This window comes from Leptidea sinapis, chromosome 43 (genome assembly GCF_905404315.1).
Source record: "Leptidea sinapis chromosome 43, ilLepSina1.1, whole genome shotgun sequence".
NCBI classification, from domain to species: Eukaryota; Metazoa; Arthropoda; class Insecta; order Lepidoptera; family Pieridae; genus Leptidea; species Leptidea sinapis.
The window spans coordinates 7,004,964-7,031,129 of NC_066307.1; the positions used below are offsets into that span (position 1 = coordinate 7,004,964).

The 26,166-nt window shown below is 37.5% G+C and overlaps 1 protein-coding gene across 2 annotated transcripts; it reads right to left on the reverse strand.

Annotated features, from left to right (window-relative positions):
• Window positions 1-3,327: 3,327 nt before the first annotated feature.
• Window positions 3,328-26,166, reverse strand: LOC126976964 (TNF receptor-associated factor 6-A-like). 2 transcript variants are annotated; one of them, XM_050825593.1, is made up of 7 exons: window positions 25,833-26,158; window positions 25,485-25,636; window positions 24,851-24,972; window positions 23,573-23,766; window positions 22,423-22,583; window positions 12,754-13,008; window positions 3,328-11,509 (listed from the first exon to the last, which is right to left on the reverse strand). In XM_050825593.1, exons 1-7 carry the CDS (start codon window positions 25,869-25,871, stop codon window positions 11,182-11,184), a joined length of 1,251 nt encoding a protein of 416 aa, XP_050681550.1. In that variant the 5' UTR covers window positions 25,872-26,158; the 3' UTR covers window positions 3,328-11,181. The 2 variants fall into 2 exon arrangements, with proteins under 2 accessions (XP_050681550.1, XP_050681551.1); XM_050825594.1 differs by lacking the exons at window positions 3,328-11,509; window positions 12,754-13,008 and adding an exon at window positions 13,690-18,023 and having other exon boundaries at window positions 25,833-26,166.

Consider the following 26,166-nt stretch of genomic DNA (forward strand, 5'->3'; position numbering starts at 1 on the left):
CTTACGAGGCGAAGCCAATTTCGTCTCCGTGGTCAATTTCTTGCGCCACGGTATCCCCTTTTCTAAACAACGCCATCTAGTTTTAGTACGTCAAATCTATAGCTATGCCAGTTGCTAAGTGCAAAAGATTAGCGGTAACACGGCGTACCTAGCTCCTGGATAACGATATTAAAAAGAAGTAAAATCTGTTCAGGGTAAGTTTTTAATTGTAATACTCTGAGTAGGTATTTGGCAGCAGTCACCAATCACCAAGCGGGGTAAATGCTACATATAAGTAAGTATACTTTGGCAACACCGTAGGCAATGCTGCAAATTCCCGAGGCAGGAAAAATCTTACGGTGAACGGTGTGAAGGTGAAGTATGCACTACATAAGAAAAACTTTCATATAAACCTAAATCCTATAAGTTGAAAAGATATTAAAAAAGCTGCTGATATAATATAGATATATTCAAGATAATTTAGTCCTTTTTGATTGATAAATAATTTTGCTTTACTTCTTTCAGTTTTTGCAAGTTCAAAGAATGAGACATAACCACAAGTAACATATTTAACTTACTTCTTGTATGTGAAACGTTTTGCTTTTAGTCAAACAGAACATGCTCTGTACCACAACAAGCTTCGACTTGTAGGAATAAAACTTAGTAAATATCGCAACAAGAAAAAAACAAACAAAAAAATGAAACAGCTTCAAAATATTGCAACAAATCCTCAGTTTTTGCAATCACTGGAACAAATTTCTAGATAAATACATTTTTTTTTTTTTTTTATTATGGAATAGGAGGACAAACGAGCGGGTCACCTGTTGTTAAGTGATCACCGCCGCCCATACTCTCTTGCAACACCAGAGGAATCACAGGAGTGTTGCCGGCCTTTAAGGAAGGTGTACGCGCTTTTTATGAAGGTACCCATGTCGTATCGTCCCGGAAACACCGCACAAGGAAGTTCATTCCACAGCTTTGTAGTACGTGGAAGAAAGCTCCTTGTAAACCGCACTGTGGAGGACCGCCACACATCCAGATGGTGAGGATGATATTCTAACTTGTGGCGTGTCGTGCGAAGGTGGAATTCGGCGGCAGGAATAGGTAAAACAGCTCTTCGGAACACTCCCCGTGATAAATGCGGTAGAAGACACACAATGAAGCGACGTCTCTACGCAACGCCAAGTGATCCAGCCGTTCACAGAGTACTGGGTCCCCGACAATTCGCGTTGCACGCGGTCAAATGGATCGAGCTGATACTGGGGTGCGCCAGACCAGAGATGACAGCAATACTCCATGTGTGGCCGGACCTGCGCTTTGTACAGCGCCAGAATGTGGGCCGGCTTGAAGTATTGCCGTGCTCTATTAATGACGCCCAGTTTCTTTGAAGCCAATTTGGCTTTGCCCTCCAGATGGCCACGGAATTGGCAATCGCTCGAGATTTCGAGACCCACTATTACGATACTAGGCGAGGCTTTTAGGGAAGTGTTGTCGAAGAGCGGTGATGCGACAAATGGGGTTTTTTTAGTGGTAAACGCGCAAACTTGAGTCTTCTGGGGGTTAAATTGGACAAGGTTCAATTTACCCCATACCGCGACTTTCTCAAGAGAGGACTCGATAGAAGACACAAGTTTCTCCCGGCACTGGTCGACGATTTCCCGAGAGAGACGTGCATGGCCCGTGTAAACGGCATCACCAGTGCTGTCATCTGCATAGCAATGAATGTTGGAGGTGTCCAACATATCATTGATATGCAGAAGAAACAGCGTAGGAGATAGCACACAGCCTTGGGGCACTCCAGCATTCACGGGCTTCGGGTTCGAGCAATGTCCGTCGACAACGACCTGTATGCTGCGCCCAGTGAAGAAGCTGGAGGTCCACTTGCACAAGCTCTCGGGAAGCCCAAATGATGGAAGTTTAGAGAGGAGCGCCTTATGCCATACACGATCAAAGGCCTTCGCTATATCCAGGCTAGTTAGCCTGGATAGCTAGTTAGCTGGCAGTTGCCAGGCCTTCCCCCTTGCTTTCAATAGCCGCAGCCCATCTATGTGTTAGGTATACCAGAAGATCACCTGCCGACCGACCATGGCGAAACCCGTATTGTCGGTCGTTGATCAACTGGTGACCCTCTAGGTATACCAAGAGCTGACGGCTAATTATGCTCTCCATGATTTTGGAGAGCAGGGAGGTAATAGCAATAGGCCTGTAGTTTGCCGGATCCGAACTGTCTCCTTTTTTTTGGATCGGATGGACAAGGGCTGACTTTCATGAGTCAGGGACTACGCCTTTGGAATAAGAGTGCCGGAATAAACGCCTTAGCACCGGCGTCAACTCAGGGGCACACGTTCTAAGCACGATTGGAGAAATGCCATCCGGCCCGCTCGACTTCCTGACGTCCAACGAAAACAGAGCTCGCCTAACAGTTTTCTGTCTGAACTGTACTTCAGGCATAGAGCTCTGACACCGCGGGTTGGTCGGCGGTGTTTTTCCGTTGTCGTCAAGAGTCGAGTTGGAGGCGAAAAGAGCGCACAGGAGATCGGCTTTCTCTTTTGCCGTATGGGCCAGGGTGTCATTCCTCATGTGCAATGGCGGCATGGACGGCTGGCTGAAGTTACCAAGAGCAGCTTTCGACAACGACCAGAACTTGCGTGTTCCGGTCGGGTAACTGGAAAGCTGCTCGCCGATTTTGACGACGTGTTTTGACTTTGCACGGGCGATTTGCCGCCTTAAAAAATCTGGAAGCACGGTTGTATTTCCTCTTTAGAACTATGCAGTTCGGATCCTTTGTGCCCAGCGCCGCAACCCAAGTTCGATACGCCTGTTTTTTGCAGTCAGATGCTGCTTTAACTGACGCATCGAACCAGGGCTGTGATCTGCCACCGATCGGTACTACAGAGCTTGGTATAAAAATATCCATGCCCTATAGTATCACATCGGCTACTGCAACGGCGCAGGCACTAGGATCATCCGAAGGGAAACAAACCCTGCTCCAAGGGTAGGATGCCAAAAAGGAACGCATCCTATCCCAAGCTGCTGACTTGTAGTGCCAAACGCGGCGGGTCGCTGGTGGTCTGCGACGTGGGCGTCGTATAGGCACTACACTCCTGACCAGGCAATGGTCGGACGTTCCGAGAGGGGCGTCGACAATGACCTGGTAACCAAAAACACAAAAAGAAATCAAATCGTTTCTAGGGTTAATCGGATATTACAGAAAAATAATTCAAGACTTTGCAAAGCTTACAAAACCTTTAACAAAATGTCTGAAAAAGGGTAGTAAAATAGAATTAACTAAAGAATTTATTCAGGCATTCGAAAAAAGTAAGGAAGTACTTATAAACGCACCAATATCCTGACTTTGAAAAACCGTTCATCCTAACTACTGATGCATTAGATGTAGCCATAGGCGCCGTCTTATCTCAGGGTCAAATTGGTCAAGATAAACCAGAAGCGTACGCTTCACGTACGCTATCAGACACAGAACAATACTCCACAATAGAAAAAGAACTGCTAAGTATAGTATGGGCTATAAAATACTTTCGCCCATACCTATATGGTAAACGTTTTACTATATATACAGATCACCGTCCACTCACATGGATTATAATAATAATAATATATCTATTTATTTTCTCCTCACAAAGATCTTAAAGCTAAAACAGTACAGTAGTGTTACATTTTTTTTTATTATTATGTTATTATTATGTCCATCAAAGATCCGAATTCTAAACTTACACGTTGGCGTTTAAGATTAGCAGAATACAATTTCGATGTGTAGTACAAAAAAGGTAAGGCTAATACAAACGCGGACGCCTTATCAAGGATTCAAATAATCCATCATAATAATAACGTCACCCAAAACAATACAGATAACCCTGAACCAAGTACTTCTTATATAGACCCGGATTTAGCAAATATTGATATACGTACCTTATTACATATGCCAATCACACCCAATACAGTACAACAAGAACAAGAAATTGAAACTGCTACAGAACCCATTTCACAAACTCAACAAGTAATAGATACCATTAAAGATAAAATACCCGAAATCGATGACGCGATTGACAGACAATTAAAACAATTTCACATAAGAAAAATACCTGGAAATCTTTACAAAATAGACGATAGATCCAAAGGAAAAATAATAATAAAAGACGTTTGGATTCCTATTAACAACACCAGGGAACAGATAATAGAATTTTGAAAGAAAATACTATTCCAGACAGAGTCTTCCATTGTTATTTTCACCACGAGGAATTCTTCCCAATTTTCTGTGAAGTATACAAAAACATCTTTAGCAATCGCGGCCCGAAATGAATTAGATGTATGAATACAGTCACACTAATAGATAGTGTCTCAGAACAAACAGATTTAATACGAAAATACCATGAAAAAACTATACATAGAGGCATTCAAGAAACATATAAACATATCCATAGAAACTACCACTGGCCAAAAATGTTAGTTTCAATACAAAAATTCATAAATAACTGTGAAAAATGTCTGAAAAGTAAATATGAACGTAACCCCCTCAAATTACCACTTTCCCTTACGGACACTCCACATAAACCATTGGAACACATATTTATGGACCTTTATAGCAGTGGAGGTACAACATTTTTGACTATAATTGACAATTTCACAAAATACGCCCAAGCAATACCTCTCATCGCTTCCACTAGCATACACATAGCCGAAGCCCTCTTAAACTTATTTTCAATAATAGGAGTACCTAAGAAAATCACTACCGACTCCGATTCAAAATTCGATAACGAAGTAATAATGTCTGTACTATGCACAACATACACATATATTTCCTACAATCCAAATTCAAACTCCATTAGAAAGACTCCATTCTACATTAGCGGAAATGATAAGAATACAGAGAATAACGGACAAAGACGAACCTATTAATACTATGAAGTACACTATTATAGCATATAACAATACGATACATTCAGCAACCGGATTTACACCTTTCGAACTATTATACGGACATACAGACAGTAGAAATTAGAACTACACTGCCCTAAAGAATTTTATCAAGAATACGTCCTAAAACATAAAAAAATAATGGAAAGTACACAAAAACTAATAAATAAAAAACTTTCAAGCGAAAAACAACAAGTCATCGAAAAAGCAAATAAAAATACCGAAACAACACAGTTTAAAGTAGGCGATAAAGTATACAAGCAAGTAGCAAAAACAGCAAGAAGTAACAAACTCGACCCAAGGTATTTAGGCCCATATACAATTGTTCGTATACACCCGGAACAAATAGCAGAAATACGAGGGCTGCACTAGGAGTATTGGGAATGGAATATTTCCATTGTTCCTGTCATATTAAAATCTTTTTAATTGAAAACTCCTTGGTTTTACAAATCGAATACCATTTATTTATTTAAAAAAAAATTCTCGGTCTTGTCACAAGGTCTTTTCAAACTTGTTTAGTCGTTGAGAAAATGGAATTGACTCGAGAAAATTCTAGAGCGATGATTTATTATGACTTTCGAAGTGGTTTAACACAAAAACAGTTTGTTGACCGGATGATTTCTGCATTTGGTGATGAAGCCCCATCCAAAACCACAATTTATCGCTGGTTTGCGGAAGATCGACATGTGACATACTAAGAAATTCAGGCAACTTTAGGCATTGGCATGAGTCAAATATAAATAATCTTGCATGAACAATTAGGTGTAAAAAAGTTGTTTTCTCGATGGATACCGCATTTGCTCTGTGAAGAGCAAAAAGCGGCTCGCGTTACTTGGTGCGTCAGAACTCTCGAAAGGTTCCACGCAGGATCCTCAAATGCTGTATACAACATCGTACCAGGTGACGAATCCTGGATATATGCGTACGAACCCGAAACAAAAAACCAGTCACGAGTTTGGGTGTTCGAAAATGAGTTAAGGCCAACAAAAATTGTTTGTTCAGGGAATGTTGCAAAAAAAATGGTGGCCACGATTGTCTCCAAAACCGGCCATGCTGCGACTATTCATCTTGAGGGACAAAGAACGGTTAATGCGGACTGGTATGCTAGCATTTGTTTGCCACAGTTCGTTTCTGAACTCCGTAAAGAGAACTGCATCATCCTCCATCACGACAACGCGAGTTCCGACACAGCGCACAGAACAAAAGAGTTTTTAGAGCCAGAAAACATACAATTATTAGAACATCCACCATACAGCCCCGACCTATGCCCTAATGATTTCTATACTTTCCCTAAAATTAAGAACAAAATTGCGTGGTCAGAGATTTTCATCACCTGAAGAAGCTGTGGACGCCTACAAAACGACCATTTTTGGAGACGCCAACTTCCGAATGGAATGGTTGCTTCAATGATTGGTTCCATCGTATGGAAAAATGTGTCAAATTTCGCGGAGAATACTTCGAAAAGCAATAAATACATTTTTAAATAGTAATGTTGTCTCACTTCCTTGATTCCCGAAATTTTCAGTGCCGCCCTCGTAGTAGGGAAGCATGTAAACGCAAAAACCAAAGCATGTAAACGCAAAAACCATTAGAGTACATTTTCATTTATTAAGGCGACCTGAAAATATTTCAGGTACGCATTCACCCTTGTCGCAGTGCTGCGATTCGCCGCAACAGCAGCGGTCATACAGCCAATAGATAATCATAATGGAATACTTATGCTGACAGAAGCAAAAGCACAATATCAAATAGATACCTATCATCTAGCCGTAGTACATAACACTTCTAAACTAAGAGACGTATATTTAGAGATTTGTAGTAACTTCTCTACAATGAGGTTAAAGCAAAATAGTTCTATAAGCACGGTGGCAATAAGTAAACAAATTCAATACCTTATTGACACCATAGAAAGTAGATTACTGTATTTAGGATTAGAAAACATAGGATTTAGGTCTAATTATAGAAATAAAAGAGGACTCATAGACAGTTTAGGATCAATTGTAAAAGTTATCACAGGAAATCTGGATCAAAATGACGCTATTAAATTCGACAACGAAATTAAAGCAATTCAAGCAACAACTCAATAGTAAAACTAATCAGAAAAAGACAATAAGCGGTATGCAAGAAGTCATGAAAGAATATGAAAAAAATCTAATAAGTATTAAAAAGAACCAAGACCAAATTTACATAGCTATAAACAGATATTCAAAAGAAAACACTGAATTTGAAACAGATTATTTAACGATGAGCATCTTTAATGATATAGAAACATCGCTTCAACAGCTACACGATAGAATAGAAACTTTAGAAAACGCACTAACATTTTCACATCTTAAAAAAAATGCACCCTAGTATAATCGACCCAGCATACTTAATAGACGAACTCAGTCACATACAAAACGAAATTAATGGTTATCTGGCTTTTCCCCCAAACTTACAGAGTATTCACTTGTGGGAAAAAGCAATGGAAGTGAAAGTTTATAGCACCAACGAAACACTCACCTTTATACTCGATATACCACTTTTTGCGAAACAACCCTATAACCTTCTACACCTATATTCCATCACCAATGATAATAATACTATCCTAATACCTAAAAATCCTTTCCTTGTCTTGGGAAATAATGAGTTCGCCTACCCCCACGAGCCATGCATTGAGATAGCCGAAGATAACGTCATCTGCAGACATCTGGAATGGCAAACACTGCTGCACTCAAACGAATGCATAGCTCAGCTCATTCAACATCAGGAACCTCACAACTGCACTTACGCAACAGTTAACTACGAAAACAACATAATCCAACAAATTAAAGACAATAGTTGGAGAGTCGTAATGAAACAAGAAGAGGTCATTAAAACAACCTGCAACACAGAGGTACAATATAAACGTAACAAAGGAGTTTTTCTAATCACTACAGATAATAATTGCAAAATACAAATACTGGACAAAACACTCATGACTCACGAACGATACGTAAACATCATAGAGACAATTCCATTATCTCGCGCACATCAGCCACAAAAAATATCACCATTCAAAATTAACCTGGACAATGTGAAACACGCAATACGCCAAACAGAAGACATCAAAATACCAGACGTCTTCGTCTGGTTCTACGTCGTACGTACGTCGTGATCTCCAACACACCCAGCTGGTCTTCAATTCTCCTCTACATAATACTAACTTTAACAGCGGCATTATACAAATTCTGGTGGAAACCTAAATCGGCGCAACTCTCCCCTAAACATCCTGAAGCTGAAGCACTACAGCATCCTGAAGCTGAAGTCATCCAATTTCAGTCACAACCTTCGGTGCGCCTCCATCTTAAGGGGGGAGGAGTTATGTCATAGTAACCATGTCATAAACAATAGCCTACATTGTTAATTAGGTATTATAGATATCGAGCACACAGTCCCTGTGAACTCAATAACAATAGAAGCTTAGTAATAGAATACTAACCTCTGTATTAACTATAATTAGGCAATTTAGATAAGGTGGTAACCGCAATATAAATAAGCAATGTATTAATAATAAAGACAGTCTTAATCAGTCCCCGAAGCGGTAAACATGCTTGAGTTTTCTTTTTAAAAAGCTTCCGGCCTTCGTCCACAACCTAACTCGAGTTCTGACGGATTCGTCAGAAGAAACAAACGCCTGGCATCCAGTGTTTACACTGGCAACGAAGAACGCGTCAGAACATGCACGACATCGTCAGAACCACTCGAGCGTTACGTACTCGTCAGAACAAATTTTCGTCAGAACTCGTATCCATAGTAACCCTAGCCTAAGAGCAAATTTTAGTAACCAAGACTGGATGGAGCTAGTGAGCATCTGACGCCAAATACACAATGGCTTACGAATATATCTTATGATAAGAAAGATCAGACTATTACAACAAAGCCGAAAAAATAAAAGTTCCGATTGAATGTAGGAAAAAATAGATGTGTTTTGTGTACCTGAATTGACAACTACTCTATTAGCAGTGAGTCAATAAATTAACAAAGGTAATAAAGTTGTATTTACTACAAACACCTGTGAAATTTATAATAAAAATGGTACACTGGATGCTTGCGCAATATTTCAAAATTGAGTATAGGTATAAGTTACAGCTTCAAGAAAACATGTCGGCATCAGTTATCATATCTGGTGAAATCGGGAATCGCAGGCTTGGCCATGTAAATAGTAAGGCTGAGATCTATAGAGCGGACTTAGACTTTGCTCAGACTATACTTATTAAAACTTTGCTGATCGTGATAAAACGCGAACTAGACTTTTACATTAGGCTGTCTTAGCGTAAGCCCAGTATATTCAGCTATTAAAATATGACTATAAAATGACAGGCGCCCTTCCGGCCATTACAGCCCCTAATCCAACATATTTCGGCGATCTTGACCAGATCATCGGTCCATCTTGTGGGGGTCGTACCAACACTGCGTCTTCCGGTACGTGGTCGCTAATCGAGGACTTTACTGCCTAAACGGCCATCTGTCCGTGGAACTATGTGCCCTACCTACTGCCACTTCAGTTTCGCAATCATTTAGTCTATGTCAGTGACTTTGATGCTGGTACGGATCTCCTGATTTCTGATTTAATCTCGTAGGGACATCGCTGCGAGCATTGCCCTCTGAGCTTTCTCATCAGGCCCACTACGACCACGTCTCCATACTGTAAGTACACTGGCAACACGCAATGGTTGAAAACCTTCGTCTTCAGACACTGTGGTATTTTCGACGAGAACATTTCACGGAGCTTCCCGAACGCTGACGATCCGAGTTGGATTCGACGAGTGACCTCTCGCGAAATTGGACCTGCCTAACTGGATTTTTTGTCCGAGGTAGACGTACTCGTCAACAATTTCGAGAGTACAGTTCCCAATTGTTATGGGAATAGATGCGACATGGGCATTTGACATGATATTCGTCTTGTCGATGTTCAATTTGAGACCTACTCCTGCGGAGCTGTATTGAGGCCATTGAGCATAATTACTTAAGTCCTCCATGGTCTCTGCCATGATTATCATGCTAATATGGTCTGCGAATCGAAGTGTGATGTATTCGCCCTTGATATTGATGCCCAGTCCGTTCCAGTCCAGAAGCTTAAAGACATCTTCCAACGTTAGTGAGTAAATAGGTGTATGGTACACTATAGTACAGAAACAATATCTCAGCAAACCAGTGAACTTTTTAAAGAGAAACTGTTTCTATAATTGAAAATATAGTGTACGACAATGTCAGGAGTGTCATCCACATACAAAAAACGAAAAATATCCGACTAAAATCGATTGTTTCAAGAAGAATGAGATGCAGAATAAAAGTTGTGACTAATACAAGCAGTTCAGCTACTTGTTTGATATGTCGTGAAGGTAATATGTTAAAAAAATATAATGTTGCTCGTCATTTAACCACAAGGCATTCCGTTGAATGCCATTGCACTTTTCCTTAAGAGGTCATCCATAAGAAATGAAAAATCGGCTGTTTTTGTTAGCAAAATGTTATATCGGTGGCATTATCGCAAGATGCAGAGTTAACTAAATCATCGTATGAAGTTCATAATATTCGTGGTAAAAATATTAAACCGTTACCGACGCAGAAATTGTAAAATAATGTATCGTAAATGCTGCAGATGTACTGTTAAAAAATTCAGCAACAAAAAATAAAACAGAAATAAAAAAACAGCTCTCTGATTGTACATCTGTGAGACGTATTGAAGACATCGCCAAACATATTTATGATAACGTAATTCACCAGTTAAAGAAGTGCAAGTAGTTAAGCTTAGCTTTTGACTCCAATACCGTTATTTCGACAACAACGCAATGGTTTGTGTAAGATATTGCAATGAACAAAATTTATTATACAAAGATTTTTGGAAATTCCTTCCAATGAAAGGCCAAACCAGAGGTACAGATCGTCTCGATATTATTTGAAGTTTTCTAGAACATAATGTGATAGAAATTAATTAAAATAAATTAAAAAATAAACTGTGTGGTCACAGCATTAACTCGTCATTGGCTGCTTCCTATTGCAAGATTTGTGATCCTAATATATACATTACAGTGTTGTGTACGCTTGCGGTACAAATGACATTAATAGAATAAATTAAGATCTCAGAGTAAAAATGACCACCACATAACAACTACTTACTGGCTGGTGATGTAAGCAATATTTTTAACGTGGCTTTGTGACTTCTAGAACCTTCTTATTTAGAAATCAAAAACAATGTTCGATGGTGTAGAAATCGGTTATCTTGAGAAAAAAAAATCACTCCGCATGTCATACACAGCGAATACTTACCTTGACAATGAGCACATCATCTTTGACAAATCCATTTCTGATCACATCACTCACAAGGGCATACTCTGTGTAACCAAAGCCTCTCAGGCAGATCTCGGCGGTGGGCTTCCTGAAGGCGATGAGACTGGAGTTAGACATCATGGTGTCGCGCTGGGTGAGCTCCGGGTTGTATTGGTTGATCATGGAGAAGGCGATGCGACCGTTGAACGGCCAGTCCAGGCAGTCGTCGTATTCGGTCTTCATGAGGTGGACGTGCAGCGCGAAACATTGAGGGTTCTGCGGGGAGATATTGAGGCGGACGCAGAATCTGGCAATTAAAGATTTTTTCTTAGAAAAGCGTCGGAAGTAGTAAAACTGAGAAAAGTAGCATATCTGGGACATCTTAGTAACAACAGACTAGTTTAAACCAAACATAGGAACTACGTGGACTAACTAACTTATTTGAACCTGTACATGTATATTAAATAATAATCAAAAGTTAAAATATAATTTTTTAATAATAAAAAAAGTGGATCTAATGGTTTCAGATGAAGTTACTTCAGATTTTGATACTATTATATTGAGGCACGGCGTAAATAAATAAGCTACGAACTATCAAAATTAAACAAAAGAATACTCAAATAGATTGTTTGTACACATGTGACATCATATCGGTAACGGGACTCCATTTTGCTTGGCAACCGTTTAAACAAGTTAAATTGTTCGTATATTTTTAAAATATTAATATTATACTTTCAATAAATTGAAATAAAATATTTTATTTGAAGGGTCCTATCATAAACACCACTAAATAATATGTGGTGAATTTCAGAAACATGTCATATAATATGTCGAACCCATAGAGACAATATTTTTATATAAGTTATTACATAATATAGATTCTCTATATCTATTAAGTAAAATAGGATTACACTGCAGAAGGCCTACATCCCGATGTAGAGATGTATTAGATGTTGCCTATGCGAGAACAGTACATGGAAAGAACGGGTTTACAATTCGGGCATGTAGCTGTTATAATAGAGCATACAGTCATATTGACATATTTCATGAAAAGTTAAATGTTTTCAGATCATTGGTTTGTGATAATTTAAATAATTACTGATTTTTTTTAAACCCCATTCTTATATTTTTTTTCCGAATACTTAATTCATTTGTAACTCATTCATTATAGTATTGTAGAATAGGCGTGTATAGTATTGTGTAACTTATATACCTTCTAATTAGTTGTTAATTTGTATTACTTTTGTTTTGTGGTTTTTATCTTACCGTTGCTTACCTTTTAACTAAAAGTGTCGTATAAATTGTTGGAAACTTCACTGGTGATAGTGTAAGTTTTAAGATTTGTTAATATTTAAGTATCATTATACTGTTTTTGTTTCCTATACATGAATAAATAAATAAATAACCTATTTTGTTTTGGTTACACAATTAACACTAAATAACTGTCGCGAGGTGGTTATATTCCTTTATAACGAAATACGTATATACATTCATATTGTTAGAGGGTTCACGCAGCATTTTTATAACCCAAATAATTTGTAGTATATTTACCTATAGCCATTGGGTGACGTGTAAAAACCAGGGCTGTACAACATTTTATAATGATCCTTCAACATGGCATCCAGCCTCGCTTGGAAGTTGTCGATCTTCCAGATGTAGTTACCCATACAGTAACGTAACAACATGTCGTTGTTTTGTTTCATCTTGGCGACCGCAAACGCTGAAAGTTGCTTTGATATATTGGCTATCACAATGTCTTGTTCTCTGTTCCTTTGTTCAAGTACCACAACTCTCTCATAGAGGGCTCTGTAAAAGGCATTTTACAAATAAAAAAAAAAGTGTGTGTGTACTTATGTATGCACGCAAGAAATTTAATTAGCCTAACGAAGAAAAAATCATTAAAATGATTTATTCCTCGAGCTATTATACGTTTTTAGAAAGAACAATTTTGTTAAAATCTTGCAAAGATGGCTTTGACAATTAATTATTAAATAATGAATACGGCTGTATGGGCTTGAACCCTTTGCCTCTCCTAATAATGAAAAAAAAAAACGAATGACGCAAACGTCAGAAAATTTTAATTACTTTTAGAAACTTCAACCTGTTACGTTTGTGTTACAGTAATTCACGCGCATCTTAAAATTTCACTCTCATAATTTTTTTCATAACGCGCCTAGAGATAAGTATAACTTCAATAATAATTAGCAGAAGTTTTAGCTTGTAAGCAGTGCTGGCTATAACTCATTGGCGCAATAGGGGTAACCGTTGACTGTCACCAGGACGATCCTCACCCGCCACATACCAATATGCATTTGGATTTCGAATTTATATGTACGTTTATCCGACGCACTATAATGTCAGCGACGCTCTTGTGAGAGCACAGGCCGCGGTGACCACATATCATTGGTTAACGGATAATCGGAAAGACAGTATGGTGGATAGCAAAATGCTGAATCATACTGTGTTAATAGTATTAAATTAGTTCACATATATAAAATAAAAAAATATTCCCATACTAAGTTACGTAATTAAGTGAAACTAAATTTTAAAATTAAAACAAACTTATAATTATTGTTAGTAAACTGAACTTAACTTAAGCCTAATATTATAAGAACTTAAAAAGAGAATAGTTTTATGTTAGTAATTTTTTTTTCTATTTCTTAATAATTAATGTTTAATTAGTAATATGGGCCCCTCTTTGGGTGAAGGCCTTCTCCATTTTTTCTCCACATCATACGGTCTTTGCCCAATATTAGCCAGTCTTTTCCAGCGTATTCAATCACATCATCAGCCCACCTCTTACACGGTCTTCCAACTTTTCTAATACCCACTGGCCCTTTCCATTTCGTTGTCTCTGTATTATCGTCTGTTGTATCGTCCATCTGTTGTCTGTGAGTCGTGATATATGACCGGCCCATTGCCATTTTAATTTCAATGCGTGGGTCAGTGCATCTTTTATTTTTGTTCTTTGTCTAATTAGAACATTTCTTATCTTTTGAATTTTTCTTATTTTCAATATGCTTCTTTCTATTGCTCTCTGTGTCGTTCTAATTTTTTGTTTTACTTTATTCGTAAAAGTCCATGTTTGACATCCATATAGAAGAGAAGGTAATAAGCATGTGTCAACTACAGTTTTCTTCAGCGTTAGATTGAAATCTCCCTTTAGAATTTCTTTCGAAGACCAAAGTTTTTTCCAGGTTAGATTCCTTCTTCTTTCGACTTCTTCTTCGTTGGAATTTTTATCAAATGATATTTGTTTGCCTAGATATATATATTTTTCAACGTATTCAATTTCATTGCCACTAGTGGTGATGAGTATTTGAAAACTGTTGGTCATCACTTTGGTTTTATTGAAATTAATTTTTAATCACTTTTAAACTTTCTTTGTCTTGTGAATTGATCATATTTTCTAGGTCTGTTTGGAGTTTCTGCTAGTACTACGATGTCATCAGCGAACCTTAGATGACTCAAAAAACAGCCATTAACTATTATGCCTTTGTTTATCTAAACAATAGAATTCAGAGGGTCGACGTGAATGGCAGGAGATCTCCTGGGACTCCTCTCAGTATGGGTGTACCACAAGGGTCTATTCTTGGACCGTTCCTCTTCCTTATCTATATAAATGATCTTCCTAATCTTATAGAGAAAAAAACATAAGGTAGTATTGTTTGCGGACGACACTTCGCTGATTTTCAAAGTGAAAAGAAACCAAGCTATGTATGACGAAGTGAACGATATTTTATCTGACATCATGTACTGGTTTATCGCTAATAACCTATTGTTAAATAGCAAGAAGACTAAATACATTAAATTTACCGTACCAAATGTCAAAAATGTAAATGCAAATGTTTTGTTAAACGGAGAGGTGATAGAACCGGTGGAATCTGCTATTATTCTTGGCATAACTCTAGATTCCAAATTACAATGGGGCCCCCATATTGAAGGATTGGCGAACAGACTTAGTTCTGCAGCATACGCGGTTAAAAAGATTAGACAATTAACTGACATAGATACGGCGCGACTAGTATACTTTAGTTATTTCCATAGTATTATGTCCTATGGTATATTGCTATGAGGCAACGCTGCCGATATTAATACAATATTTGTGCCGCAGAAGAGGTCTATTCGCGCTATTTATAACCTATAACCGGTCCTAGAGAATCATTGAGAGCAAAATTCAAAGAAATTAACATCTTGACTGTTGCTTCTCAATATTTTCTTTATAATGTAATGTATGTTCATAGGCACATAAGTGAATTTGCCAGAAATTGTCATAACCATAATGTTGACACCAGAAACAGATATAAACTGATGATGCCTACTACTCGGCTAAGTCGAGTTACTAAGCCTTTTGTGGGGCGATGTATATGCTTTTACAACAAGATCCCAGAAAATGTTCAAAACAAAAGTATTACGTTATTCAAAAGAATTTTTAAAAAACGTTTGTGTGGTAAATGTTACTATAACATAAATGACTTTTTTTAATGATACCACAGATTGGGAATGGAGTAAATCGTAACCGCCCTCAGGCTATTAAATAATAAGTTTAATTGTACAATATTACTTTGTAAACATATTTATTCGATGAAAAAAAAATCCCCGCTAAGTTTGTTGCGCCCATTCTTCTCAGGTCTGAGGCATTCATTTAGGAATGGGTGGTAGTTTTTTTGACTTTCAATAAGTGATGTCACATCCTATTTTGAATAAAAATATTTGAATTTACCCAGTCAATTTGTCGAAATATGTAATCCAGTACCAAAATGAAGATTTTTGGGGACAGAGGGTCTCCTTGTTTTACTCCGCGTTCGATTTTGATTGACAATCCTCTTGTTTCCAATTTAACATTACTGGTACTATTAGAGTAGATGTGTTTTATTATGTTCTGATATTTTTGAGGTACATTAAGGGATTTAAGTACTTTCCTATGTCTAATGTACTCTTTATATTTTTCGAAAACTTGTTCTAAGGTATGAATATGATCCATTGTACTGAAACCTGAGCGAAAGCCAGCTTGTTCTACAGGTTGTTCGTTATCAATTTGTTGTGTTATCCTTTTTAAGATTATTGAGAAAAATAATTTATATATGTTTGCCAGTAAATTAATAGGCCTGTAGTTCTCTATATTGTTAGGATCGCCTTTTATATATAATAATATGATATCTGATGCGTTCCATTGTTTCGGTACTACTTCTGTCTCAATTATCATATTAAATAGCTTTGTCAGATGAGGAACAAGAATGGGAGCATAAATTTTGAGTATCTCATTACTTATGTTGAACGGGTCTGGGCTTTTATTTGTTTTTAGGTTTTTAATATTGTCATATACTTCTGTTTCTTGTATTATAATATTATCATTTGTCTGTGTACATTTATTATTTGTATGTTTTGTTATTTCAGACCTCAGTTCCTCTTCCTCTGTTTTACGATATAATTCTTTATAAAAATTTGATGTTTGATCCATTATATCTTTTCTAGTATTTGCTATGGTTCTTTTATTTTCAATTTTGGGGATCCATGTTTTATGAATACAAAATTCTTTGAACGTTCTTTAAAGTCACGCTTCTGTGCTTTTCTAAATTTTTTGTGATAATATTTTTCCTATGAGTACTGTAATCTTTTTTATTGATTTTTTAGTTTCTTTGTAAATTTTCCTCAATTCTTCTTTAAGTTCTTTATTCGTATTTTTGTATTTATCAATTCTGTTCTTTTTTTTATTTGATAATCTGTTTTTTCACTAAATATTCTGTTCCGGTTTTTCTTTATCTACACTTTTTGTGGTGTAGGTCTCTGTAATATAGCTTCTACTAGAAAATTGTAATAGGTTTGTGCATTAATTTTTTTTCCCATACTCCTTGTTTCTTTTCCATGTAACTTTTACAGTGTTCTAAGTAATTATTTGTTTCTTCTTCTGTTTTAGGGATGGGAAGCTTTGTTCTGTATGACCTTCTACTCTTCTTGATACAACTTAATATAAAAGTAAGTCGTAACAGTCTATGATCCGACGGAAAATTTAATTTTCTTAAGATCTCAAAGTTTGTGACAGATTTTGGTGAATTCGTCAGGGCTAAATCGATTTCATTTTTGACTTTTTGATCTGGCGACGTCCATTTATTTTTTTGTTTTTTATTAAAAAACGTATTAGTTATTGACAGTTAGTGTTCAAGAGCATATTCTATTAATCTTTCTCCTCTTTCGTTTCTTTGTCCAATACCATATTTTCCCATGACCATACTTTCTCTTGTTTTAGGTTGACCTATTTTTGCATTGAAGTCTCCTATAACCTTGCTGTCGGCTAAATCATGCGCTTTTTGAAGGTCATCGTAGAATTTATCAATTTCTGTATCACTTGCTTTTTCTGTAGGTGCGTATACGTGTATGATTGAAATTTTTATTTCGTAAAAAGACATTTGTAGCAGTGCTACTCTTTCTGATATTCCTGTGAAATTTGATATATTTTGTTTAAATCTTTCTTTACCAAGAATCCTACTCCATGCTTGCCTTTAGTTTTTCCCCTGTAACAAAATATATATTCCTGATATTCTTCTATACTGCAGCCTAGTCTTCTTACTTCAGCAAGTATTATTATGTCACAATTAATAGATTGTAGTGCGTTAGTTAATTCTAAAAGTCTTTCTACCGAGGACAATGATCTCAAGTTGTATGTATAAATTTTTAATAATTCTTTTTCTTTGGATGGAGGGTTTTGGTCTAAATCCTCACGATGACCAGTCGGATTGAGGATTGGTTTCTTATTTTCCTTATAATTATTGTGTTTTTGCTTGTTTTTTCTTTGCGGTTTATTGTGGTTCACATATAATAACCTATAATTAAATAGTAAAAAACCAATTGTAATAACATTAATTCAACTAGAAAATAAAAAAAGTTGATGAGCGTGTGTGGTAAGGCGAATGGTTTCTCGTTTGCCGTTGTCTTTTGTATACGAACAAAGCACAATATGCTGAACTTCTACTTTCGAACCGACTTTCTAATTTCAGTTATTACTAAATCATAAATCGAGGCAGTTAGGACAACATCGGCCTTACCCTTTTTTGTTTTATAACTATATTTAAAAAGTGTGTGTGTACTTATGCATGCACGCAAGAAGTTATACTTCTTTGGCCTAACGAAGCAAAAATCATTAAAATGATTTATTCTATGTTTTTAGAAAAACAATTTTGAACAAATCTTGCAATCTTTGACAATTAATTATTAAATAATTAATACGGCTGTATGGGCTTGAACCCTTTGCCTGTCCTAAGGACGAAGAAACAAAAAAAAACGAATGACGCAAACGTCAGAAAATTTTAGGAACCAATATCAACCTGTTACTTTTGTGTTACAGTGATGCGCGCGCATTTAAAATTTCACTCTCATAATTATTTCTGATCGACTGGCAACGGCTGGAAAAGGATCTCGAGTCTATCAAGTCCGACGACCTTGACCTTATACCGGACGTCATCGACTCGGTCGACACGGCTCACAGTGCTATCTCTCATGTGACGTCACATATACAGAATAGGATCAAGGCCTGCTCCAGGCAGGTTCCGACGATGCAACCGCATCGCCTAAACCTGCCTCCAGAGGTCAGGAACTTACTCACACAGAAGCACAGAGCCACTAGACTTTACGACAGGTATCCGTCGGTCGAGAATAGGCGCCACCTCCGCTACCTACAGCGGGTGGTACGGGAACGTATCGCGGAACTCCGCGGCGAACGTTGGGACCGCTTGCTCGGCAACCTTAAGCCATCACATGTGGCTTTCTGGAAGCTGCCTCGCGCGTTCAAACAGGAGCCACCCACTGTCATGCCTCCTTTGGACAGACCGGGACTGCAGCCGGCGCTCGATGACGATGAGAAGGCTGAATGCCTCGCCGATAGTCTCGAGAGTCAGTGCTCTCCAAATGCAGCAGCCGACCCGACACACGTTGACGAAGTTGATCGTGAAGTTGAACGTCGCTCCGCTCTGAGCCCTTCAGGCGATGTAATAAAACCCACCTCTTACGAAGAGGTGAAGCTAATCATTAAGGAGCTTCACTCCAAGAAGGCCCCGGGGCCCGACACTATAAACAATAGGGTTCTTAAAATCCTACCCTCGACTCTTATTACTTTATTGGTTACCATTTTTAATATTCTATTGTCTAATAGCGCGTTCCCCGAACAATGGAAAGATTCCATTGTTATCGGTATCCCAAAACCCAATAAACCTAATCCGAGTAGCTATAGGCCTATTAGCTTAATTAACTCGATCGGGAAACTTTACGAAAGATTAATTCTCGCGCGTCTTAATCATTACATCGCGGAGCTCAACCTGATACCCGACATACAGTACATACGGATTCAGAACCGCTCACTCGTGTCCCCAGCAGGCTCACCGACTCACCGAGTACATTCTCGTACGGCGTCAACTTCACGCTACCACGGCAGCCGTGTTTTTCGATGTCGCGAAGGCATTCGACAAGGTATGGCACAACGGCTTAGTATTCAAGCTGTATCAACTGGGAGTGCCAGACAGGCTCGTGCGCATCATACGAGCCTACCTTACTGATCGCTCCTTCCGATATCGAGTAGAGGGCACCCTATCCTCACCCAGACCCATCAGGTCTGGCGTGCCACAGGGTTCAGTCCTCTCTCCCACTCTTTTCTAGCTCTTCACGAGCGACATTCCCAAGTTTCCGAATGTCCAGCTCGCTCAGTACGCTGACGATACGGCACTCTACTTTGGCTCCGCTCTATTGAACCGCTCAACCTTGAGCAGGAACATTAAAGTGCTTCAAGCCGCCGTCGATGAACTAGGCAACTGGTTCAGAAAATGGCGGATTGAAGTGAACCCCACCAAGAGTGCAGCGGTACTCTTCGGTAACGCGAATAGCATCCGCGCTAAAAAACGACCGACCGACGTCATTAAATTGTATGAAACACCCATACCGTGGGTGAAGGATTACAAATACTTAGGAGTCACGTTCAACAGCAATATGAACTTCAAGAAACATATTGATACGGTATGCAATAGAGCCCGATTTGTCCTCAGTCGCCTTTATCCACTTGTGTGTGGGCGAAGCAAACTTCCGCTCAAACACAAAGTGACGCTGTACAAAACCATCGTACGGCCCATACTGTCATACGCAAGCGTCGTTTTCGCGCACACCCGACCGAGCTACTTACGTCGTTTGCAAGTTCAAAATAAATTCACGCGCATGGCAACCGGAGCCCCGTGGTTCATCCGAAACGTTGACCTTCACCGCGACCTAGAGCTTCCGACGATAGCTCAACACTTTAAAGAGATCTCGCGACGCTTCTTTGACAAGGCGCCTAACCATCCCAACATCTTGGTTAGGAAGGCATGCGGGTACACCCCCCTTCACCATAGTCTCAACCCAATAAGACGTCCCAGACACGTAACGGTAGACCCGGATGACGACATCACCATCGCGAACGCGACACCCACACAAACACCGACACAGACACGCACACACCGCCTTCGCAGGCGTAGGCGCGGTCAACCACCGCAAACCACTGGCACTCGTCACTCTGACGATGGCCAGCGGCCCGCACCCTAGATACACCACACATTGTTTTGATACCCGACGAGACGTTAGTCCTCGTCCTGTAATCGTTTCACTACACTCACTAACACACGGACTGACTGACGGACTGACATACACCACTTACACAACCACAAACACACTCCACAAACAGACACAAACACAAACATACATGCACACTAACATTTACACAACTTACACACATACAAACATACATACATACAATCATAAACACATACATACACACTTACATACATTTCACTAAACATCACCACACTCGCCGGCGAGTGTATTCTTCTCATCTTTTCATCTTCATTTTCATTTTCATTCTCTCTCCTTCCCACAAGCACACAGCCGGTCTGAGGTTCGAGTCTCCTTAGGAGACGCCCCGCGACTGTTGTTGCATAGTCTTTGCGGCCTCCACGGCCCACGTCCTACTTCGCTGTGAAAGGCAGGGCTGCTAACAGCACAGAGGAGGTTTTAGTCGGTATGGGGCGTCCGCTTACGCGGACACTCGAGTCCGACATATTACGCCCCGTTCCGGGGCGTAAATACGTGACAGTATTTCCTCCTCTCAAAAAAAAAAAAAAAATCATAATTATTTCATAACGCGCCTAAAGAAGTACAACTTCAATAAATAAGATAGTGTGTCAACTAGGCCACTCGGTTCCGTACCGGTACTCGTATTGAGGCGTGTCACCTAGGTACACGAAATCAGTTGCGTTTAGTGTTATCATGTCGCATCACTATTTTGCTACTATTTTTTTTATAATATTAGTACATTTTTAGTTTATATATGCATACTATTTGTACTGGCTATTTCTATATATTATTTTAGTCATTGCATCTTATTTACAACAAGACGTCGAGACAGCATTGTAGGTACATAGCAACAATTGAATCTCTATTAGTATTCATATTACACATAGTTGTAAAAGCAAAGTAAAGTTTTACTTTAATATTTAAAAATAAAGACTGATAATTTTGGTTAATTGATGTGATACCTACTAGGTTTTTAAGTCATTCAAAACAATTTCAACAATTCAGCTCATATTCATAATTTATAAGATAATAATATGACTTATGTTTGTTTCCGAATCATGGATGTTTATATGTATTTATGTATGTTTAAGTATGTACAATTGTTGTCTTGAGGGCCGGATTTAAACATAATGCCGCCCCTGGGCACCGAAAAAAAAATCCGCCCCAATAATTTTACTTAAACTTATACTTTATATATTTTATTTTTCAAAACTAAAATACCTTATTTGTTGCAGAAACTTTATCAAAACAAATACTAATTAATTTTTTTGTAATTCCAGAAAATAAAAATATCGATTATTATTTTAAATCTCCAAGGGAGTAAATTAATTAAATCGTTTTTATTTTTACTAAACGTGCCTAAATTATAATTTTCAAATAATGGATAAATTGAATTTCTTGAATTATCAATTAAACCATTAATTAATTATATTGAGCAACATTGATAAGACTAAAAAAAAATATTTCACTTTCAAAATTTTGCCGCCCTGGGCACTCGCCCCAACTGCCCCTAGTGTAAATCCACCGCTAGTTGTCTTGCACCCATAGTGCAGGAAATGCTTAGTTTGGGGCAAGATAATTTGTATTAAAGTGTGTCAATATTATTATTATTATATAGATATATTTATATGTAACCTTATGAGTGCACTTGTGTTGTTCAGAGCGGGAGTAGTTGTCTGGTTGTCATTCTTATCAGGAGCCTCCCAGAGACTCATCGCCTCCTGCTCCTTGGCATCAAGGCTAGCACTCGATATATCATTGTCTATTTTGATCTCCGAATATGCGTTCATCAGCAACTGAAAAATATTTAAAGTAATTTAATGTTAAAATCAAATCAAATAACCCTAGTGCTATGACAGTATTTATTGCCTCTTCGTTAGGAAATGGAATAATACTTATTCATTTTAACCCTCTAACCCCCAACTTGCAAATTAAGTACAAAAAATAAACGACATTTGACGTCGCCACACTATGGAAAACTCCATCAACTGGAAAGTCAAATTGACTTCAAAGAAATTGTATGACTCCTAATTTCTTCAAAGACCGAAACAATACTTGAAGTCTACAGTCTAGAACTTTATGAGGTACAGACCCAGCCACTTTTTTACAGTATTGTTCTCATCTCTGGACCTATGCACCCCAATATGACCTTGAACCACCTGACCATCTGGCACATAGAGCTGTTCGGAATATTTGAATTTAGTACTCAGTACTGGACAAGATCAAATTTTCCTTGTGTTGCAATCACGACGCTTTATTGTGTATCTTAAGCCGCACACCTATCCAAAGTTTTTTGTAGATTGAAAAGGTCAAGATTGCTTCGACCAAATTCAGTCATCTGGATGTTTGGTGTTGCTACAGTGCTGTTCCTAAGGAATTTTCTTCATTGTACAACTAATCTGTGGAATTTACTTGGAGGTTCTCAATTCGTCGGGATTCAGTTTTTTTTAGGTTTGTTACTTCAAAACTTTCGACTGGGTGAACCGATTTCGATGATTCTTTTTTTAATTTGAAAGCTGGTGCTTCCCATGTGGTCCCGTTGGTCCAGATCTGACAATGGCATCCATAAGAAAACCATAAAAGTCTTAAAATTGCTATGTACTTCAAATTCATTCAAAATCAAAAAATTTTTTGTTTTTTTAAATTTAATATTAATAATACGCATTTATTTTTATACTTTTTAGTGCTATTGTTTTGGAATAGTCTATTTGAAGTCGGTTGTTTTTTTGTAAAAAAAAAAAAAAATCTGCTACAAGATGTGTCTATAACGAAACAAAATACTCACACTCATGTGACTTAATATATCATTATGTAAATGATTGTTCAGATCCTCTTGGTTGTCAAAAGTTTCCTTACAACCAACAGCCTTGAAAGAACAAGGTATTGTGATGTCTGGTTGGTGTGAGGCCTCAGGTTGATTGTACTCACAAGTTGATATATGAGAATCAAGGTCGAGAGGTGTCACTTTGACAGAACATCCTGCAGAAGTATTCAATAAATTAATATAGGAGTATAAATTGAAGAAAAAAAAAGGCTAATAAATATAAGTCTAATTAGACTAAGGGTTAAGTACTATTAAAATAATAAAAAGAGAGACTTCGAAGTAAATAATATACTGAATATTAATATAGGGACTAAGTTTCCATTCCTGTTTTTTAATAAACATGTGCACAGTGGACCCTCCCCTTATAGTTAATAATCAGCTTCACCTATATGTGAGTTTGTAGCCTTTTCAGATAGGTGTACTCTTTTTTTAAGGTCACCTATGTCCAGCCATATCATCCTGGAAATACTGGATGTTTGTTGTATAGTTTGCTTGTGTGTGGAAAGACTTCATCATATCAGATTGTGATGATGTTATTTAAGTTTTGGGTGTGTTATATTTGGTGGAAGAAATCAGCCAAATGTTTTGAGTTTTCTTTAGTGTTAATTCCGCCAATATTTGTCTTTAAACAATTCAACACATGTTTCGCCTCTACACGAGGCATCCTCAGGACATATTGACTCGCCAAAATCTGGCATGAGTCTGAACTGACAGTCTTATTTATTAATTGGCGGAATTAACACTAAGGAAAACTCAAAACATTTGGAGAATTATGGATTTCCGCAAATAACACCTACTTCAATAAATTTTGGAAGAAATCAGGTCAAACATACACTTGTTGGAACACTCTCTGATAAATATGGAAGATGACACACAATGAAGTGATTTCTGTATGCAGTACCAATTTATTGAACCAATTTCAATGTAATTAATAAGAAAACTTTGTTTATACCACAGACTTAGAATATAATAGCATATCGAAAAACAGATCTGACAGTGTGGTGGTTTAATGTTCAAAATACTAAGGAACTATTGACAAGTGTGGCTGACTGTTTACAACATGTCGATGAAAATCAGTTTCCACCGTTCTAGCTAGCTAAATCACCACTAGAGATGTTCTCTGTAACATACTTTGTCTATACACAAGTATATTGTCAGTTTATTACGATTTATACTACTTATAATAGTTCATATTAGCACACAATATCTTTATACATATATAATATCATCAGAAAATACCTTTAGCGGCAAATGGACAGGACATCCTTTGCTCCTGTATCTCTCTTTTGGTATAATTATCAGGAAATATGTCTACTTTCATACTAAGATTTATATTGTCTATGGGACAATGACCACTGTTCCTGAAAAAATTGTTTCAACTGACATATATAACAAACTCATCTCTTGTGTAAACAAAATACTAGTACTATAAGTGCTAACTCCTCACAGGACAACTTTCCCCTATGTGCTTTGCCACAATCCAGTTATTAAACAATTTATGCTCCCATGGTTTGGAAATAATTAAGTATGTCATGGTGAAATTTGATAACCATATATTATTGTATTAGAAAAAAAAAACAGTAGTTAAGTTAAACAGATACAGTTGCAGTTTCTGTAAATGTTTCTGCGGAAAATCTGAAATACACTATATTTACATGCAGTTTAACTATGGTTTTCATTGTGTGTATTGTATAAATAGTAGATATTTCAAATATTTCTTTATTATTAAATCAATACTTTCTCTCTGGTAGTCTATAAGTCAACTGTGAGATGATGTGTTTAATGTGTCTATATCACTTCTAGTACCTTTTTATTTAGATTTCTCACATCACATCATGAAAAATATTGTATCATAGTATGTGTGTTCACTTACTGTAACCATGATGTTATACATTTTTTACAGAATTTATGTCCACAAGTGGTTATAACTGGATCTCTTAACCAATTGAGACACACAGGGCATTCATATCTTGATTCTGGTTGATTACTTAGCACAGTTTCATTTAAAGCTGATATTCCCATAGGCTAAAAAATAAAAAATAATATTAAACACCACTTTTTAAAAAGATATTATAGTATGTAATGAATATGGCAGGTATATTTAGTGGGCCAGTTTTTAGGAAAGTAAATAAAAGATTTTGAATCATTTCAAATTATGTCACTTTCAAACACTAGCTGTTTACAAAAAATATGTGGATTATAGTAATAAATGGCTACTTACCGCTATGCCTTCCAAAGCGTTTTTTATTTTATGATCCATTATACAATACGTTGATATATTGTAGGAGTGCTCAAGGTGTGCTACATCCAGATTACTGACGACTGTGTCAGAAAAGTTTATATATGTTTAGTGCTGACTGGTGAGTAATTAACTACAAAATCACACGGCTACACATTAACTAAGCAGTTCTTTAAAGAAATTAGTAAACTACATTATCGTTTTGCAACACTGTGGTTAACACTAAAGTTTTAATCTTTTGTTTTCAGTTTTGAGATTTGTCGTCTCGACTCTCGATTCTCATTCACATTTGCAAAGTGAAAAATATAAATATCGT